Source organism: Anomaloglossus baeobatrachus, chromosome 2 (genome assembly GCF_048569485.1).
Source record: "Anomaloglossus baeobatrachus isolate aAnoBae1 chromosome 2, aAnoBae1.hap1, whole genome shotgun sequence".
Lineage (NCBI taxonomy): Eukaryota > Metazoa > Chordata > Amphibia > Anura > Aromobatidae > Anomaloglossus > Anomaloglossus baeobatrachus.
The window spans coordinates 128,503,838-128,524,972 of NC_134354.1; the positions used below are offsets into that span (position 1 = coordinate 128,503,838).

The 21,135-nt window shown below is 47.4% G+C and overlaps 1 protein-coding gene across 1 annotated transcript in view; it reads right to left on the reverse strand.

The window, feature by feature from the left end:
- Window positions 1–5,126: 5,126 nt before the first annotated feature.
- Window positions 5,127–21,135, reverse strand: part of SMYD4 (SET and MYND domain containing 4) — a 31,043-nt gene continuing 15,034 nt past the window's right edge. The window contains exons 2-5 of the mRNA XM_075333439.1: window positions 18,576–18,731; window positions 13,448–13,592; window positions 9,997–10,086; window positions 5,127–5,318 (exon numbers count right to left, since the gene is read on the reverse strand). Of these exons, the coding sequence (XP_075189554.1) occupies window positions 5,127–5,318; window positions 9,997–10,086; window positions 13,448–13,592; window positions 18,576–18,709 (561 nt within the window). The 5' untranslated portion in view covers window positions 18,710–18,731. The remainder of the gene's footprint in view (window positions 5,319–9,996; window positions 10,087–13,447; window positions 13,593–18,575; window positions 18,732–21,135) is intronic.

Below are 21,135 nucleotides of genomic sequence, written 5' to 3' on the forward strand. Positions count from 1 at the left end.
GACACTCCCTGAGCAGAGCACCAAGATAAGAATAACTTCCACGTCTTGTGGTAGATCTTGGCAGACGTCGGCTTCCCAGCCCTTCTCATGGTGGCAATGACGTCTTGAGATAATCCTGAAGACGCTAGGATCTCGGACTCGATGGCCACACAGTCAGGTTCAGGGCCGTAGAATTCAGTGGAAAAAAACGGCTCTTGGGACAGTAAGTCTGGCCGGTCTGAGAGTGCCCACGGTTGGCCGACCGTGAGATGCCACAGATCCGGGTACCACGACCTCCTCGGCCAGTCTGGGACGACGAGGATGGCGCGGCGGCAATCGGAGCTGAGCTTGCGTAGCACTCTGGGCAACAGTGCCAGAGGTGGAAACACATAGGGTAGCTGGAACTGCGACCAAATCTGAACTAAGGCGCCTGCCGCCAGAGCTCTTTGCTCGTGAGACCGCGCCATGAAAATCGGGACCTTGTTGTTGTGCCGAGACGCCATTAGGTCGACGTCCGGCATCCCCCAGCGGCTACAGATTTCCTGACACCGTTCTGGGTGCAGAGGCCATTCCCCTGCGTCCATGCCCTGGCGACTGAGGAAGTCTGCTTCCCAATTTTCTACGCCCGGGATGTGAACTGCGGATATGGTGGATGCTCTGTCTTCCACCCACATCAGAATCCGCCGGATTGCCTGGTAGGCTTGGCGATGCGTGTTCCGCCTTGGTGGGTGATGTATGCCACCGCTGTGGAATTGTCCGACTGAATTCGGATCTGTTTTCCTTCCAGCCACTGCTGGAAGGCTTGCAGGGCAAGATACACTGCCCAGATTTCCAGAACATTGATCTGAAGGATGGACTCCTCTGAAGAGAGTCCTTGACCGTCTGAGAAGGGAGACGTTCCTGTCTAGGGACGTCGACTCCCCAACCCATTGGCAAGGCATGTCCCATTGAAGTGGACGCAGATGAAACTGCGCGAAAGTGACTGCCTCTGCATGAGGCGTCTTAAGGGGTGTGACTGGCCTTGAAGGAGAGACTGCACCCCCGTCTGTAGTGAACGCTGCTTGTCCAGCGGAAGCTTCACTATCGCTGAGGGAGTGTGAAACTCCATGCCCAGATATGTCAGCGATTGGGTCGGTGCCCGATTTAACCTTGAAAAGTTGATGATCCACCCGAAACTCTGGAGAGTCTCCAGCGCCACGTTCAGGCTGTGTTGGCATGCCTCTTGAGAGGGTGCCTTGACAAGTGGATCGTCCCAGTAAGGATCACAGAGTGACCCTGAGAGTGCAGGACTGCTCCCACTGCTGCCCTGAACTTGGTGAAAACCCGTAGGGCTGTCGCCAGACCGAAGGGCAGGGCTACGAACTGAAGATGCTCGTCTTCAATAACGAAACGTGTCAAACGCTGGTGCTCTGGAGCAATCGGCACGTGGAGATAAGCATCCTGATGTCTATTGATGCTAGGAAATCTCCTTGAGACATTGAGGCAATGACGGAGCGGAAGGTTTTATCCGGAACCGCCTGGCCTTCACGTGCTTGGTGAGCAGTTTTAGGTCCAGAACGGAACGGAAGAGCCATCCTTTTTTGGCACCCCAATCAGATTGGAGGAAAAACCGTGTCTTGTTCCTGAAGAGGAACAGGGATTACCACTCCTTCTGCCTGCAGAAGAGCATCGGCTCGGGGGGGGGTGGGAAAGTTCTGAAGAATCGAGCCGGAGGACGAGAACAGAACTCAATCCTGTACACGTGAGACACAATGTCTCTCACCCACCGGTCTGTGACCTGTGGCAGCTAAATGTCGCCAAGCGGGAAAGTCTGCCACCAACCGCGGATGCGGAGAGAGAGAGCTGAAAGTCATGAGGAGACCGCCTTGGTAGCGGTTCCTCCGGCTGCCTTCCTTGGGCGTGATTGAGCCCGGCCGGAATCTGAGCCCCTCTGAGCCTTTTGAGCCCTTTTGGACGAGGACAATTGGGACCTGCCCGAGCCTGGGAAGGACCGAAACCTCGACTGTCCCTCCAGGACAGCATTAATAGGGTAAGTCGCAATGCAGACATTGCGAGGTTAAGGACACCACCTGCGGCACAGATGTACATGTGCTCAAGACCAGCTGCGCAAGACCAGCTGAAATAGCTTAGAGTGCCCATACGGCTGCGAATGCCGGAGCAACCGACACGCTGATAGCTTCACAGACAGATTTCAACCAGAGGTCCATCTGTCTGTCAATGGCATCTTTAAGTGAAGTCCCATCTCCACTGCAACTATGGATCTAGCCGCAAGCCTGGAGATTGGGGGGAAAAGGGATAACGTGTATCCTTAATACGTTTGGAGAAACGCTTATCTGGTAAGCGTGGTGTTTCTGAACTGCTTCTCTGAAGTCAGCGTGGCCAGAAAAGTACTCACTATACGCATGAGATACTGAAAAGGGATTTCTCCTGCTGTGAAGCTGACTCCGCCACTGGGGGAGCTGAGGGAGAAATATCCAACATTCCATTGATGGACGCTATAAGATCATTCACTATGGCGTCACCATCCGGTGTATCCGGATTGAGAGCGGTGTCAGGATCAAAGCCCTGATCAGCTACGTCTGCCTCATCATACAGAGAGTCCTCCTGCTGGGACCCAGACCAGTGATGAAGCCGAGAGCCGCACCCAGCGAGCTAGCTTAGGCTGTCTGGGACTGTCGTCCGTGTCAGAGCCTTTACCCTGGAATGCCTGGGACCCCCCCGGAGCACTGATTATGTTCCAAATGAGGGTGGCCAGGGAGCATTGATCAAGATTGCCCATGGCCTGTCTGGACTGCAAAGTCTCTATCCCATGACAATCTATCAGCCGAAACTGCAACTCCGTCCCTGTCCCTGGACAGGGTTCACAGGTGGTTCCTTTGGCCACCTCTAGTAGAGACCCCGGCTGACCAAGTGCTACAGGGGAGCATTGCACACAATGGGGGTCAGTGGAACCTGCCGGTGGAACAGTATCACATGCAGTAAAAGCAGCATAGAAAGCCTGTGTTGCTTTTTTGCTGCTGTATTCTAGCCATCTAGGAGAATATAGCCAAGAATAGCGACCGTACAGTGCAATGTATAGCATACAAGCATAAGTACAAATGAACACTTCAGCACATGCAATACAAGCAGCATAGAAAGCCTGTGCCTTGGCACCCTTGCTTTTTTGCTGCTGTTGTCCAGCCATCTAGGAGAATATAGCCAAGAGTAGCGACCGTACAGTGCAATGTATAACATACAAGCATAAGTACAAATGAACACTTCAGCACATGCAATACAAGCAGCCTATAAAGCTTGTGCCTTGGCACCCTTGCTTTTTTGCTGCTGTTGTCCAGCCCTCTAGGAGAATATAGCCAAGAGTAGCGACCGTACAGTGCAATGTATAACATACAAGCATAAGTACAAATGAACACTTCAGCACATGCAATACAAGCAGCATAGAAAGCCTGTGCCTTAGCACCGTTGCTTTTTTGCTGCTGTTATCTCGCCATCTAGGAGGGCATATAGCCAAAAATAGCGACCTACAGTGCAGTGTATAGCATGCAAGCATAAAATATAAATGGACACTTCGGTATTTAGGGGTCAGCACTTCAGGTGCTGCTTACCGCCCGCCTATAACGCGGGTGTGTGGTCGCCAGAGCCCTGTGACTGCTTGCCCAGAGCTTGTCTCCGTTCCCCAGCTCGGACTGCATGCAGGAATGGCTGCCGGCATCCTGAGAAGAGGGGCGGGCCGTGGGCGTGCCCCAGAGAAGAGCGGGAAACTGGCGTCCCACTGTGTCCAGTGAAGGGGGCTGGAGAATGCAAAGCAGACTACAGCCCTCGGCGCTGACTTTCTGTACAGCGTCCCGCCCCTCTCCTGACTGGCAGGGCTGGGGGCGGGAACGAAGTGAAAACTAGGCCGCAAAGCCGGGGACTCGAGTAATAAGCGCGGCCGTCCTTGTGCACGGCCAGCGCGGAAGTCCCCGGCGCACCACAAGTCCCAGCCGCGCCACAGTGCAAAAAACACCCAGCAGCGGCCGGCGCGGCAGTTCCCAATACATAAATTCACTCAGCTAAGCTGCAGTGAATAATAGCACGAGCGCTCCGCGCTGTTGCCCCCGGCGCACTAGCACTCCCAGCAATGCTGGTGTGTGTGTGCGCGCTTGCCCGGGGACACAGAGTACCTTAATGTAGCAGGGCCCTGTCCCTGACGATACTCAGCTCCATCTCCAGCAGGTTCTCTGGGTCTGTGGATGGAGCCCGGTCTCAGTGCCTGGAGACCTGTAAGATCCCACTTCACCAGAGCCCTCAGGGGGGATGGGGAAGGAAAGCAGCATGTGGGCTCCAGCCTCCGTACCCGCAATGGGTACCTCAACCTTAACAAACACCCGACAAAGGTGGGGTGAGAAGGGAGCATGCTGGGGGCCCCATATGGGCCCACTTTTCTTCCAACCGACATAGTCAGCAGCTGCTGCTGACTAAAAACAGTGGAGCTATGCGTGGATGTCTGACCTCCTTCGCACAAAGCTTGAAAACTGAGCAGCCCGTGATCCCACGGGGGGTGTATACCCAGAAGGGGAGGGGCCTTACACTTTTTAGTGTAATGCTTTGTGTGGCCTCCGGAGGCAGTAGCTATACACCCAATCGTCTGGGTCTCCCAATGGAGCGCCGAAGAAATATACAAATACCCCACAAGTTTAAGTTACAAAATAAATAAATCTGATTGGTAAACAGTGTATGTAACGAGAAAAAAAATTCAAAATGCTGGAATTACGTTTTTTAAGCCGCAGCAACATTGTAAAATAAAAAAAGTTGTGGCTCTTGGAAGAATAGGAGGAAAAAATGAAAAAAAAATAAAATGAAAAAAAAATAAAAAATGGAAAACGGAAAGGTCATGAAGGACTTAAATTTATGGGTCTGTGGAAAAAAAGATGATAACACTCAAATTGTATTTGGCCATTGTAGGAGTCCTGTCCTATTTTAATATTTAATGGTACGAAATATATTTTTTTTGCAGAAAATCAGCTGGTAAAAATAGACACATGGGAAAAAAATGGATGAAAGCACCATTCTTTTTCTGTATACCAAAGAATGGATTTCTGAATGAGGCTTTGAAAGGAGAGTAACACTATGGAGCTGATTTATTAAGACTGGCTTTGCGCACGTCAGTCTTAATGAAGGCCTTGCTGGAGTACAATGTGCTGAATTTCTTGAGAAGTGATCGCCACTTGAATTCCCCGCATCTTCTCAGTTTTGTGCGCTGCGTCAGTAATGTTATAAGGAATGGTGCCACTATTGATGAAGTTGATGGGCAGGCGCAGCCATCTCCCATCCTCTGCCCAGATATTACCATTCATGTGGAACTTATTGAAATTGGTGTGAAAATGCAAAAAGTCACAAAATTTCTGTGCAACTTCGTATTGTACAAAAATGTTGTGGCTTTTCAAATTGTTTTAGGGTACGTACCCACGATAAGTGTTATTCGCCTTTTTTGAAACTGCGTGTTTTCGTGGTGTCAAAAGCGCAGCATTTTCCACAACAATCAAAATGAATGGGATTTCTAGAAACCTCCTGACCATTGTGCTTTTTTTTTTTACTCAGCATAATCTGAACTGCGGTGTGTTTGTCCAAACCGCAGCATGTCAATTTATCTTGCGGGTTCACTGATTTTTCAGTGAGGAATTTCGCCATAGACTCACATTAGATGAGGAAAATCCGTATGTAAAAAATGCACTTTTTTTTACCACTTTTAAACAGCATAAACAAATCAAAAAACGCATCTAAACAAAACATATCAGGTATCAATAAAGTTGGTTGACACACAGTCAGCATTTAAATAAAATGGTGAACCAAGAAAAGTTTTGTGGAATGTTTTTTCAAATAAAGTATTTTTGTGTGTTTATTTCTTTTTACTTACTGGGTTAGTAATAGGGGTGTCTGATGAACGTCTCTCCATTACAAACCCCTAGGCTTGATGCCAGCTGACATTACATAGCTAAAATCAGCCCCATAAACCATTACCCCGATTGCCACCGCTTCAGGCCGTGTTCAGGTGTGCATCTAATGTGATACGCCACTTCTAGGGTGGCTGCAGGCTGCTATTTTTAGGCTAGGAAGGTCCAAATAACCATGGATCTTCCCAGCCTGGTAACATCAGCCTGCATCTAACTGTTTTACCTTCGCTGGGTAACAAAAATATGGAGGACCCCATGAGGTTGTTTTTTTTTTTAATTTATCTATTAGGTTAATCACCATTTAGTGCCACATGAAATATTTTTAGAGGGTTTGTGGCATTATATAGCTACAGGATAGATAGATATCTATCTATTCTAAACTACATATAGACTACATCTTTTTAAAAAAAAAATATTTTAAATCTGCCATATCTAGAGATATGCAATTTTTTGCCTAGTGCTGATTTTTACTTTTTATTTTTTATACCAATGGGGTGTGGCTCACAGTATTCCCTGTCTATGTCTTTACGCTCTTCTTACCATATGAGCTACTGTAAAAAGTAGCTCTAAATAAAAAGGCCTCTAGCTCTGTAACTGTATGGCAGCTTTGAAAAAAAGAATTAAAAACCCACAATATTCAAGGGAGCAGTGAGAATAAAATAATAGCAAATATTAGCCTATTTTGAGTGAGAAACATGTCCTCTATAAGCAAAAAAATTGACCTAAAGGGTATCCTTCTCCCTATAACCTTGCTTTATAGTTTTGTAAAAGAAGTTATACATCTATTTATAAAGACTCTAGGAAATGTAGCGACTGAGCATCATGAATAAATGTAAAGAAATATGTCAGCTTCTTAACATGGTCTAATGCATTTACTAATGGAAAAAGTGGCAAGAAGTAGTAAATTAGTTGCACTACGCAAAGTCCTGCTCAGTTTTTTCAATATAATTGATAAATGAGGATGTCAGAAAAATAGGGCTGTATGAATTTGGTGTTTAGCTGGATGGTTTTGCTCAAGAAATGTGGTATAATTGTTTAGATAAATACTTCTCAATAAGTTTTTGTCAAATGTAATCCACCCTCTCCTTATGCCACACACACATATTCACTTCCATTAGAGTCTACCTTCAATGCAATGGCCTGGCACCATCTTGTTACTTGCTGGGTGGGTCGTGTGTACCCCACATGGTTGCTAATGACCACAGTGATTGTGCTTATTAGGGTATGATTCCACTTGTGATTTTCATGAGAGAGTGCAAAGCAATAAAACATCGGATTGCACTCGCACTAGTGAAAAACTATGGGGCAGCGTCCATCTGCGTGTTAAACATCGCACTGTACTCGTATGTAATGCGAGTGCAGGGCAATATACGCAGAGACAGGCCGGGGTGGAGAGGGAGAAAGTGCTCCCTCCTTTCTTCTTCGCAGCTGTGATACGATTGCAAGATCACATTACAGTCACATAACCCTCGGCTGACGCTCGCAGCAGAGGGTGATAAGCAGATCGCTTCCGATGCTCTCGCATCGGAAGCTGTATGCAAGTGGAATCATACCCTTAGGGTAAGGACACAAGGCGAGTAAAATGAGCAGAGTGTAATGTGATATAAAATCACATTATACTCAGACTCATGTTACTCTATGGGGCCAATCCCATCTGCAATTTTTTTCTCAGCCTTAATCGGACAGAGAAAACAATCGTAGCATGCTGTGGGTGGAATCCGATCTGAATTCAATCACACCCATAGAAGTCTATGGGTGCGAGTGAAACATCGCACTGCACTCGGATGACTCCGGAGTGCAGTGCGATAATCTCATCAGCTGATAATGGAGGAGATGGGGAAGATTAGTCCCTCCCTCTCCTCCACAGCTGTGAAATGATCGGAGAATCGCATTACAGTAAAAGGACACTTGGATCATGCTCGCAGCAGAGCAAGGGGTACTTTGCACACTATGACATCGCAAGCCGATGCTGCGATGCCAAGCGCGATAGTCCCCGCCCCCGTCGCAGCAGCGATATCTTGTGATAGCTGCCGTAGCAAACATTATCGCCTACGGCAGTTTCACATGCACTCACCTGCCGTGCGACGTCGCTCTGACCGGCGAACCGCCTCCTTACTAAGGGGGCAGGTCGTGCGGCGTCACTGCGACGTCACACGGCAGGCGGCCAATAGGAGCGGAGGGGATGTAAACATCCCGCTCACCTCCTTCCTTCCGCATAGCCGGCGTGAGCCGCGGTGCCGCCGCTAGGAGATGTTCCTCGCTCCTGCGACTTCACACACAGCGATGTGTGCTGCCGCAGGAGCGAGGAACAACATCGGACCGTCAGGTCAGCGTAATTATGGAATTCGCAGACGCTACACCGATGATACGATTACGACGATTTTGCGCTCGTTAATCGTATCATCTAGGATTTACACACTACGATGTCGAGAGCGACGCAGGAAGTGCGTCACCTTCGACATGACCCCACCAACATCGCACCTGCGATGTCGTAGTGTGCAAAGTGCCCCCAAGAGCTGAGGGTCATTAGCATATCGCATCCAATGCTCTCGCACCAGATGCCATATGCTTGTGTGGCCACAGCTTTACATGTGTTGACAGAGTCAGAGCAATCATGAAAAAAGAATTTGGGTGGTAAATGTACGCAAGCGTGCTACATTGCTATTAAATTACAAAAAAAAAAAATTAAAAATGTGGTCTTGACAATGGAGTTGGGCTTTAAAGGGAACCTGTCAGCAGAAATTTCGCCCAAAACCTAAAAGATTCCCCCTCTGCAGCTCCTGGGCTGCATTCTAGAAAAGTCCCTGTTATTATTGTGCCCCCTGTGAGACCAAAATAAAGACTTTATAAAGTGGTACCTTTTTGTATTCAGATACTGTAAATGTGACACGGGGGCGGGCTTTCTGGCATCCGTTATTCTGCCTCCTGGTCCTGTATGCCGCCCCCATCGCTCCTTTCCATAGCTGATGCACCGCCCACTGCTCCAGCCATCCCCGCGCATGCCCAGTGCCAGTCTCACGGGACTGAGCAGTGTGACCGCTGGTGACGTGTGCGCAGGCAAGTGATTATGGGCGGGGCTGTGATTGTTATCAGCAAGTACCCGCCCATAATCTCGTGAGCGCGCACACCTCACCAGCGGTCACACTGTGCTCAGGGTAGTGCTAGACTGTATGGGCTGCTTCCAGGGATGACGTCCCTTTTGTCACGTGATAGGGGCGTGTTCAAAATACTATCACGTGACAAAAGGGACGTCATCCCTGGAAGCAGCCCATACAGTCTAGCACTACCCTGAGCACAGTGTGACCGCCAATGAGGTTTGCGCGCTCACGAGATTATGGGCGGGTACTTGCTGATAATAATCACAGCCCCGCCCATAATCACTTGCCTGCGCACACGTCACCAGCGGTCACACTGCTCAGTCCCGTGAGACTGGCACAGGCCATGCGCGGGGATGGCTGGAGCAGTGGGCGGTGCATCAGCTATGGAGAGATGGGGGCGGCATACAGGACCAGGAGGCAGAATAACGGACGCCAGAAAGCCCGCCCCCGTGTCACATTTACAGCATCTGAATACAAAAAGGTACCACTTTATAAAGTCTTTATTTTGGTCTCACATGGGGCACAATAATAACAGGGACCTTTCTAGAATGCAGCCCAGGAGCTGCAGAGGGGGAATCTTTTAGGTTTTGGGCGAAATTTCTGCTGACAGGTTCCCTTTAATCACAAATTGCAGGATAAGTAGCCGAAAGGTGATTAACTTGTCCCACCTGTCATGAGAACTACACCTTTAAGATGAAAAGGTCTTTCGAAAAATAATTCAATTACCATGCTACCTGCGGCTTGTGAACAAGCTATTTATATTCTTCTAAGTCTTCGTGATTAAAAAAATAGTTAGAGTGCTGAAAGCCTCGGCTGGAAAAATGACAGATGAATGAGAGAGACATCACAGTGTATAACAGCGGGTGTGTGAGCGGAAATAAGAAAAATGACAGATCTACTGCATGTGGTGTGCGCAGACGATGATTTACATTGAAAACTTGAGTAGGACAAACCTCTAGAATGACAGCAGAGAAGTAAACAATACTCACAGAGTAATGGCCAAGGTGAAAGAGAACGGCTGAGCGATTGGCAAAGCACACGGCAATCTCCTCAGTGCCAGGGGCGCCATGCGAGATCGCCTGCAGGAGAGCAACAATCTGATGAATACGTGAGAAAGGATCAGCGCCCGCTTTATATCTCTTCCCGCTGATCAGGAGAAACCAACAAAATAGTAGGGAGTGCGCACTGCATAGTAAAGAATCAATAAGAAGGAGAAAAAGAAACTATGCTTGGACAGAACACAACAAAATATTTTTATTAAGTAAACCAAAAAGACACCAGATACAGATAAAAGTAAAAAAAGAGGCACAAAGCCAATGTGCCACAATGAGAATAACAGTCTAAGCGACAAGACACTCCATGACAGCAAATATCCATGAAGAGCCCCCTGAAGAAGATGAACTTCGGCAATACGCATGAGGATTTTTTGCACCTTACAGGAAAAAAATAATATAATTACCTAATCATTTAACCCCCCTATCCTCTTCCCAGGACTGGTATTTATCCAATGTGTTAATCCACATTATTCAGCGTATCGCCGAAATTCAACTTTCTCAGGGGATCTTTACGGATATCTCCTGACAGCAAGTTTCTTGGCTCATTATGTCAGCTTAGACCATTTATAATAATAATAGTAATATTTATTCACTTATAAGCGCCATTAACCATAGCACTTTACTTACATCAGCAACACTGTCCCCATTGGGATTCACAATCTAAATTTTCGATCAGTATGTATTTGGAGTATGGGAGGAAACTGGAGAACCCGGAGAAAACCCACGCAAACACGGGGAGAACATACAAACTCCTTGCAGATGTCGTCCTTGGTAGGATTTGAACCCAGGACCCCTGCGCTGCAAGACTGCAGTGCTAACCACTGAGCCACCAAGCCGCCCCTTTATTGTCATTGTGACATATTGGTTTGGTGCATGTTTTTAACTAGTATTAATTTGTCTGTATCTGGTGTTTGTTTTTTTTTTGCATTACTGAATACAAATACAGTGGAACCTTGGTTAACGAGAACAATCCGTTCTGGGACTGTGCTTGTTAATCAAGTTACTCGTTCAGCAAAGCAAGATTTCCCATAGGAAATCATTGCAATGCAGACAATTTGTTCCACAACTTGGTAAAATGTCCCATCCTGGTCCCCTATTGTGCCATTCCACACACATACAAACACGTACAAACACACACATACACAAATACACACACAAAGACACACAAGAACGCACGCACACGTACATATTATGCTCACCTTACCTACCGTTCCATCGCCGGCCTGCTGGGACTTGCTGTTTGCTAGTACGGGCTGTGTATCGGGTAACCATCACGACGAGGGAGGAACTTCCGCACCCAGAGCGCTGACGTCAAAGGCAGGAGCCGCTTGCTTCTGATTGGTCAGCGCGCTGCCTTTGAGTAGTGGCTGACAGAGGAAGTTCCTGCCGCGTCGCGATGCTTGCCGATACACAGCCTATACCGGTGAACTACAGGACCCAGGAGACCGGCGATGGAATGGAAGGTACACATATTATGCTCACCTTACCTTCCGTTCCATCGCCTGCCTCCTGGATCTTGAAGTTCGCCGCGAAGATTCCTCCCTCGTCGCGATCTACCGGCGAACTACAAGAACCATGAGGCCGGCGATGGAATGGAAGGTAAGGTGAGCATAATACTGTATATGTGTGCGTGCGTGTTTGTTTGTGTGTGTTTGTGTGTGCTTGTGTGTGTTTGTGTGGACTGTAAGAGCGGGTCAGAGCGCGGTGGATGTACGGAACCGGAGGTGTGTGCGGTAAGTATTTTGCTTGTACAGCAAAGCTTTCTCGTAAACAGAGTTACAAATTTACAGAAAGCTTTGCTTGTTAAGCGAAATTCTCGTTAACTGGGTTACTCGTTAAGCGAGGTTCCACTGTATTACATTTTGGGATGCTCCTGTCCACCTATAGTTTATTTTTTCTCCATATAATTACTATTTTACAAAACAGAACACTTAAAAACTGTCCTGAAAGCTTTGCTGAATCTTTGCTTAAAATCGTATTAAAGTCACCAGTTTGGAAACGGAGTACTTTTGTTTTGTGATTTTTTTTTTTACTCTGCTTGAAAAAAGGATTAATATTTAAAAAAATGTGGTATAATGTAACCTTCAAGATTCAAAATATATTTCCAAGCAGAGACTTTACATTAAAACAAAGACATACAATGCTACGGTACCATATGGCGCCCATACACTTGAGTAATGGAAGAGGTTTTATACACTTTTTTTTACCTGGAGCATATTTGCTTATGGTACAATTTTTTTTAATGTAGTTTAAAAGAAACCTGTCAGGTTGGATAACACTATTATCCTGCAGATATAGGGTTAATCAGTAGGGTAACAGCATCAGGAAGGTGCTCGGATGCTGTACTGAAAGCCAATGACTGAAAGCCGGCGGCAACTCGCAGAAGGAATAAAGTTCATTTTCTCCCAAGTGAAAAGTAGCCATGCTCCTTCATAATGCTATTAACCTGCAGATTAACCCTAGTTCTGCAGACTAAAGGCTATCATGACCGATATCGCTAGCGTGCGTACCCGCCCCCATCAGTTGTGCATCACGGGCAAATCGCTACCCGTGGGGCACATCGCGCGGACCCGTCACAGTACTTACCTGCCTAGCGATGTCGCTATGACCGGCGAACCGCCTCCTTTCTAAGGGGGCGGTTCGTTCAGCGTCACAGCGACGTCACAGCAGCGTCACCAAACTGCCGCCCAATAGAAGCGGAGGGGCGGAGATGAGCGGGACGTAACATCCCGCCCACCTCCTTCCTTCCTCATTGCGGGCGGCCACAGGTAAAGTGAGGTTCCTTGTTCCTGCGGTGTCACACATAGCGATGTGTGCTGCCGCAGGAACACACAAACTACTTCGTACACCGTGCAGCAGCGCTATTTGAGAATAGGGGGGCATGTCACTGATGAGCGATTTTGACCGTTTTTGCGACGATTCAAAATTGCTCATAGGTGTCACACGCAACGACATCGCTAAAGCGGCCGGATGTGCGTCACAAATTCCGTGACCCCAACGAGAACGCTTGAGCGATGTAGCAGCGTGTAAAGCGGCCTTAATAGGGCTATCTGACCTGACAGGTCCTCTTTAATAACCCAGAGGAAAAGCAAATGGATACGCGTGGTGTTGAAAGTCATGATGTCACCTAACATGCCTTCCTAGATAATGGTTTACCAGTTCTTTAATTGTCCCAGGTGTAGCTCAGCAGTATAAAGCGTTGTGGTGGGAGAGAATATAGATGCATAAAAAATAACTTTTTAGTTGAATGATAAAATTGGTCTGTTCCAAAAACAGAGGGGGCTGTTAAATTCAATGTAATTCTACATCATGCGGTCTGACATAAAAGGACTTAACCGTTCCGAAAAGGAGGATTTCACACGGCCCAAATCGCTTCCACTTGTACCTTGGAGTACAGCACTGCTGCAGCTGTGTACTGTTTTCTTCCAAACCTTTTATTTCCCTCTTCCTTGAAGAAAAGCACAGCACGCGGTTCTTTCCCAACGCTCAGATCGCTGCACAATCTCTCTAATATCTCCTCTTCTTCCTGCCTGCGGAGAGAAATTAAAGACAGGTGCTCGTACTATTGTGCATATACAAGCTCCGCTACTCCGCACACCCAATCCCCTCTGCTTGACTCTGACATAAGCACTATCATTACTCATCCATTTACTTAAGGAAAAAAAAAAAAAAGAAAGAAAAGTTCTTTATGTGATCTAAAACTCCTCTCACTGTGTAATGAATGGGAAAGAACACATTATGGTCTCCTCAATAGAAGTCACAGCTGATCTCATTCTAGATCTACTCGTGACAGACTGGAATGACTGCAAGTTCTGTACGGAAATGTACTGACCCGTCAAAATCAACCTCAGTCACAGACTGGGCTGCTGGTTCTTTATCGAGAAGGTTAGCAGATCTGAAGTGATGAAACAAACACATGGCAGCTAGTAAGATCAATGTATAGACTGTGCATCTGTACAGTGCTGTCAGCCTGACAATCTGATTTCAGATAGAATGCTGCAAAATCTGTGGCACTCCATGTACAGCACTCGGCTATCGCTCTCACTCCCACACAAAGTGACTGGAGTAGTCTTGTATGTACACTCCATTCATACAGGGGACTCAGGGACCCCCATTCTCATGATTGGTAGGGGTACCAATGCTCAGACCTCCTGTGATCACACATGAATAAGATTACATAGCTTGTTTTTTGTTTAGAACTGCCTTTAAAGGGGTTGTCCACTACTACCCTGTTTCCCCGAAAATAAGACACTGTCTTATATTTTTTTTTGCCCTGAAAAAAGCACTGTGTCTTATTTTCAGGGGGTGTCTTATTCTCGAGGAGACATGGTTGGGGGTAAGTTTACCCCCCACAAAAAGCAGACCCCCCCCATCCCAGGATCGTCATACTTACCAGCCCAGGGCGTCTGTATGGCTCCCAGATCCTTCTGTGATCTCCCATCAGGTACGCTGCACGCCTCCCCTGCGTCTGGCTGACATCAGATCTCACACACCCACACTTCTCCCTGTGATCTCCCTGCAGCTGTGCTCCACTGCGTCTGGCTGACATCAGATCTCACTCACACACACACACACACACACACATCAGATCACACACACACACACACACACTTCTCCCTGTGATCTCCCTGCAGCTGTGCTCCACTGCGTCTGGCTGACATCAGATCTCACTCACACACACACACACACACATCAGATCTCACACACACACACACATCAGATCTCTCACACACACACACACACACACACACATCAGATCTCTCACACACACACACACACACACACACTTCTCCCTGTGATCTCCCTGCAGCTGTGCTCCACTGCGTCTGGCTGACATCAGATCTCACTCACACACACACACACACACACACATCAGATCTCTCACACACACACACACATCAGATCTCTCTCACACACACACACACACACACACATCAGATCACACTCACTCACTCACAAACACACACCCACCCCACAATCCCAGCAGCTGTGCTGCACGCCGTGCTCCTCTGCCTCCTGCCGACACTCACAGATCCGATCGCTTACGTTCACACACAGTCACACATCAGACAGTATACACGCACACATCTGATCGCATACACTCACACACACACCCCACTTCTCCCTGTGCCCTCCGGTGGGCGGTCCCAGCAGCTGTGCTGCACACCGTGCTACTCTGCCGACACTCACAGATCCGATCGCATACACTCACACACACACTCACACATCAGAACACACTCACACATTAAGCTGGTTTCACACTACGTTTATTTAACATCCGTCCATAACGTTTTTTTAGCGGAAAAACGGATCCAGTGCAAATGCGTTTTCACTTCAATGCATTTGCAATGGACTCGCGTTAACATGCGTTCACCTGCGTTTGCGTGCGTTATAGTGAGGATCCAGCGACTTGCAGTTTTTTAACATCTTTCAAAAACGCTACTTGTAGCGTTTTTGAGCTGCGTCCAAATACTGCATGTCACCGGATCCTGACTAAACAGCACGCAAACGCAGGTGAACGCTGGCGTGCTGATAGACAGGATCCTGCTTGCTCTACTGAGCATGCACAGAACCAGTCTCGCGTGATCTGTCTCTCTCTCCTCCTCCCTCCCTCACCCTCTCTCTCTCTATCTCTGTCTTTCCCCCTTCCTCCCCTCCCTCTCTCTCCCACCTGAGAGCTGCGGACACTCGTAACCAAGGTAAATATCGGGTAACCACTTCTCTTAGTTACCCGATGTTTACGTTGGTTACGTGTGCAGACAGCCCTGCTCCTAGCAGCTGCAGACACTCGTAACCAAGATAAATATCGGGTATCCAAGCCCGATGTTTACCTTGGTTACCAGTGTCTGCAGCTGTCAGAAGCCGGCTCCCAGTCTAGTTCCCCTCACTCCCGATCACATGACTCCAATGCCCGCCCCTAAACATTCAGTGACAGGATCCTGCAAAATAACAGATGCGTTTGCATGCGTTTTTTGCTGTAAAAGCAGGATCCGCTTTTGCAGCAAAAAAACGTTCCTGACGCATGTTAAATAAACGTAGTGTGAAACCAGCCTTAGACAGCATACACGCACACATCCGATCGCATACACTCACACACACACTGACGATATCGCACATACGTGCTCACACACTCACAACATCCGGAGATACCACATGCTTCCGGCCATGTGATCCTCCGGCAGGTCCTGGAAGGTCACTGCACGCACAGTATCGCCGCCGAGAAGCAAGCAATATCGCCGGAGGTTGTGAGTGTGTGGATGCGATCTGATGTGTGTGTGAGGTGTGTGTGATCTGATGTGTGTGTGTGTGTGTGTCTGGTCTTATGTGTATGTGTGTGTGTGTGTGTGTGTGTGTGTGTTCCGCCACTGCAGGACCTTGATGCGCTCACCTGCTCCTGGTCGGCTTCTGGTGAGTATGATCGGGGGTCTTCTTTCTTCTGTCTTCTCTCTTCTGGGGGTGCCCGCTGCCTATAATGAAGTGTCCTGCAGTGTCTTTAACTCTTTCACCACTGCATAACACTTCATTATTGACTGCAGCTATGTCTTATTTTCAGGGGATGTCTTATATTAAAGCATCCCTGAAAACTCCTGCTATGTCTTATTTTCGGGGGACGTCTTATTTTCGGGGAAACACGGTAGTACAATCCCTTCTGATTCCACTTGTTTCCCCCAGTTAAGGGGTTGACACCTACTTTTACAATGATGACCTATATTTAGGATAGGAAATCAATGTCTGATCGGCCGGGGTACGACAGCCGGTACCCCCGCCGATCAGCTGCTCTCGGTCCCGGCAGCAGGCAGCTGGAAATGCTCAGTTCCGGAGCTACTCTGTCTTTTGACCGTGGCCGGGTACTGCACATCCGTCTCCTATTTATCTGAATAGCAGTCGGATGTCCAGTTCCCGGCCGCTAATGGAGCAGCTACAGAACTGAGCATTTCTGGCTGCCTTCTGCCAGGACCAACTGATCGGTGGGGGTGCGGGGTGTCGGACCCCAGCTGATTAGACATTCATGACTTATCCGAAGTATAGGCCAATGTAAAAGTAGTGGACAACCTCTTTAAAATAAGACCCTGTACTCACCTCCTGTTCCAGCGCTGTTGGTAACCGCAGTTTGGGGCTTACGTAACATCACAGGAGCCCCGCGCTCAATCTCCGCCGGCTTCTCTCACCCCGAATTGAATTAAATGAGCAATCAACAGGAAGTGATGCTGCGGCTGTCACTCACTTGCTGTTGATTGCTCATTTGGTCCGAAGGTGGTGCTCACTGCCTGTTGTGGAGAATGATCTCTCTCTAGAGAAATAAGAGCCAGATTGAAGGAAGGGGGTGCTCGTCTCTCTGCTTGTCCTCTCCATTCCATTACACTGCATCCAGATATAATGGAGAGAGAGGCAAATAACTGTATAATGGCAGGAGTAAAGCGGGCTTTACACGCTACGATATCGTTAATGATTTATCGTCGGGGTCACGTTCTTTGTGACGCACATCCGGCGTCATTAACGATATCGCAGTGTGTGACACTTATGTGCGACCTAAAATGATCACAAAAGCGGCCAAAATCATTTGACGCGGAGAGGTCGTCCTAAAACAAAAAATCGTTCTCTTCTAATTAGCGATGTTGTTCCTCGTTCCTGCGGCAGCACACATCGCTGTGTGTGACACCGCAGGAGCGACGAACATCTCCTTACCTGCCTCCACCGCCAATGAGGAAGGAAGGAGGTGGGCAGGATGTTTACGTCCCGCTCATCTCCACCCCTCCGCTTCTATTGGACGGCTGCCGTGTGACGTTGCTGTGACGCCGCACGACCCGTCCCCTTAGAAAGGAGGCGGATCGCCGGCCAGAGCGACGTCACTGGACAGGTAAGTCCGTGTGACGGGTGTAAGCGAGGTTGTGCGCGACGGACAGCGATTTGCTCGTGTTGCACACTCGACGGGGGCGGGTACGATCACTTGCGATCTCGCTAGCGAGATCGCAGTTTGTAAAGCCCACTTAAGTCATGCTGGGAAATCAAAAAAAGGGTTCTGCAGAACCTATAGTGCTGGTAAGATGTTGATAAAAAGAACTAATCACCTACTTAAAAAGAGTAGATGGCATGTTATAAAGCATGAGAATCAGTTCTTACATACATTAGACTGTTACGTTCGCCAAAAGAAATTTTAACTTGTTATTGGGTATGAGGGCAGCAAATCCAATTTTTTTTGTATGGAAGGTTAGGAAGGCTTTAAGCCTTAGATAGTGCCTATTCACACCAGAATTTTTAAACATGCAATGAAGTGCTACGCTGTTCTTTGTAACAACTCTCCATTCTGGTTAAGATATAAGGATTCCTCTATACTATCTCAAAGTTCCCTAACGGGGATATGATACTTGGCTTTCTAAAGATGTGTAAGCCTAATCCTGAGGATGTCCAGTTGCTTTGAAAGATATTTTAATAATGTTTGGGTTTTTTTAACCCGGATTTTTGCATAGCTCGGAGTCTGTCATCTGTACATGGATAGAATAGATTTTACTTACTGGAGGAGCGACCAACAAGCATCAAAGCTTTCTTTAAGATCTGATTCTGGAGAAAACTGTCCTTTCTCATGCGAGGATATCTGCAGCCACTTGCGATGTGCATAGTCTTGCCAATCTGCAACAGGGAGCTCCATCAGCAACGCCAAGTCTGCAGAGCTGCAGGAAAGAACAGAATGGAGCACGACGGGGGTTCATTACCACAATGTCAATGTATTATTTCCATTTTAACCACACTATCAATGCACAGGAGTCGGGGTCTGGTCACTGGCGCCTCAAACCAAAATGTAAGCATGAGCGGAGTGGTGTACGGGCTTAATACATATTCTATAAGTCTATATATAGTGCCTTGAAATAGAATTTATGCAATGTAAACTTTTCCCCATTTTTTTTGTTACACTCACAAACTTCAATATATTTATTGGGCTTTATGTGATATACCAACACAGAGTGGCAAGTATTTGTGAAGTGTAATGGAAATGATATATCGTTTTGTAAATAGTACAAAAATATAACTCTGAAAATTATGACGGGCAATTGTATTAATTTATCCTCCTGAGTGCAGAAATTACACACAGGCGGACTCAATTTAATAGGCGACTTCTGGAGGAAATTGGTCACTCAATCTTATTTAGGCCCCCTTCACACGTCAGTGAAAAACACAATGACGTGATAAAGGTGAGTATGTCCCTCCGTGTGTTGTGAGTTTGGCACACTTGTGATCTCCGTGTGCTATCCGTAATAATACACGGAGATCAGGCACTAATACTCACCTGTCTCTGGCGCTGCTGTCCATAGTGCTGATATCTCCTGCGATGTTGTGTCCGACCGCCGCTGTCTCCCCTCTGCTGCTGCTTCTGGGCCGGCTGTGCAGTGAATATGTCTGAGCATAATTAGCTGGCCTGGAAGCAGAGACAGCAGCGGCTGAAGACAGCGTCGCTGGAGACGGGTGAGTTTAATTATTAATTTAATTATTAATTATTTATATAATGTATTTTGCATTTTGAATTATTTTCTGCAACTTTCAACACAAAAAAATTAAGTGTGACAAGCATGCAAAGGAATAAAAAATCAGGAAGGGAAAAACACAGTCAGGTTTGGTCCCTGGTCCAGGTCCTGAACGTCTAGTCTTTCTTTTTACACGTTTGGTATTCATTTCTTTCTGCTACCAAGTGTTTTCTATTATGTAAGGCTGCTTTCACACTACGTTTTTTTAACATGCGTCCTGAACGTTTTTTTAAAGCAAAAACGGATCCAGTGCAAATGCGTTTTCATTTCAATGCATTTGCAATGGACTCGCATTAACATGCGTTCACCTGCGTTTGCGTGCGTTATAGTGAGGATCCAGCGACTTGCAGGTTTTTAACATTTTTCAAAAACGCTACTTGTAGCGTTTTTGAGCTGAGTCCAAATACTGCAAATTGCTGGATCCTGACTATAGCATGTGAACGCTGGCATGCTGATAGACAGGATCCTGCTTGCTCTACTGAGCATGCACAGAAACCAGCCTCGGGTGATCACTCCCCCTCCCTCCCCCTCCCCCTCCCTCTCTCTCCTCCCTCTCTCCCCCTCTCTCCCCCCCACCTGAGAGCTGCAGACACTCGTAACCAAGGTAAATATCGGGTAACCACTTCTCTTAGTTACCCGATGTTTACGTTGGTTACGTGTGCAGACGCTCGTAACCAAGATAAATATCGGGTATCCAAGCAAATTACCCGATGTTTACCTTGGTTACGAGCCTCCACAGCTGTCAGAAGCCGGCTCCCAGTCTGGCACGTTCAGTTCCCTTCACTCCCGATCACATGACTCCAATGCCCGCCCATAAAACATCCAGTGACAGGATCCTGCAAAATAACACATGCGTTTGCATGTGTTTTTTGCTGTGAAAGCAGTATCCGCTTTTACAGCAAAAAAAGTTCATGACGCATGTTAAAAAAATGTAGTGTGAAAGCAGCCTAATTTGGTCTGCCCTATCACCCGGCAGGTGTAACTAATTAAAGTCTGCCCAGGCTTCCGTTCCCTCAGAGAGATATTTCTAAAGCCCCCTTCACATATTAGTGAAAAAGACAGACATTTTTCCACTGTCATGTTAAAGGTGCATATGCCCCTCCGTGTGCCGAGATTTTGGCACATGTTTTCCGTGTGCTATCCGTGATAATACACAGAGATCAGGCACTTATATTCACCTGTCCACACTCCTGCTGTCCATAGTGCTGAACTCTCCCGGATGCTGTCTCCGGCCACCACTATCTCCCCGCTGCTACTACTTCTGAGTCGGCTACATATGCTTGAGAATAATTAGCCGGCTTGGAAGCAGAGACAGCAGCAGCCGGAGACAGCATCGCTAGAGGTGAGCTTAAAAAGCTTCTTATTTTAAAAGTACGTGTTTCACGGATTACACCACTGTGTGGTCCGTGGATCATCCGTGATGACAGAAAAAAAAAAATGACATGCCTCCGTGCGGAAATCACAGACACGCGTGTACGCCACACGGAGACACGGTCAGTGAGAAATCACTGATGTGTGCACAGACCCATTGATTTTAATGGATCTGCATATGTTT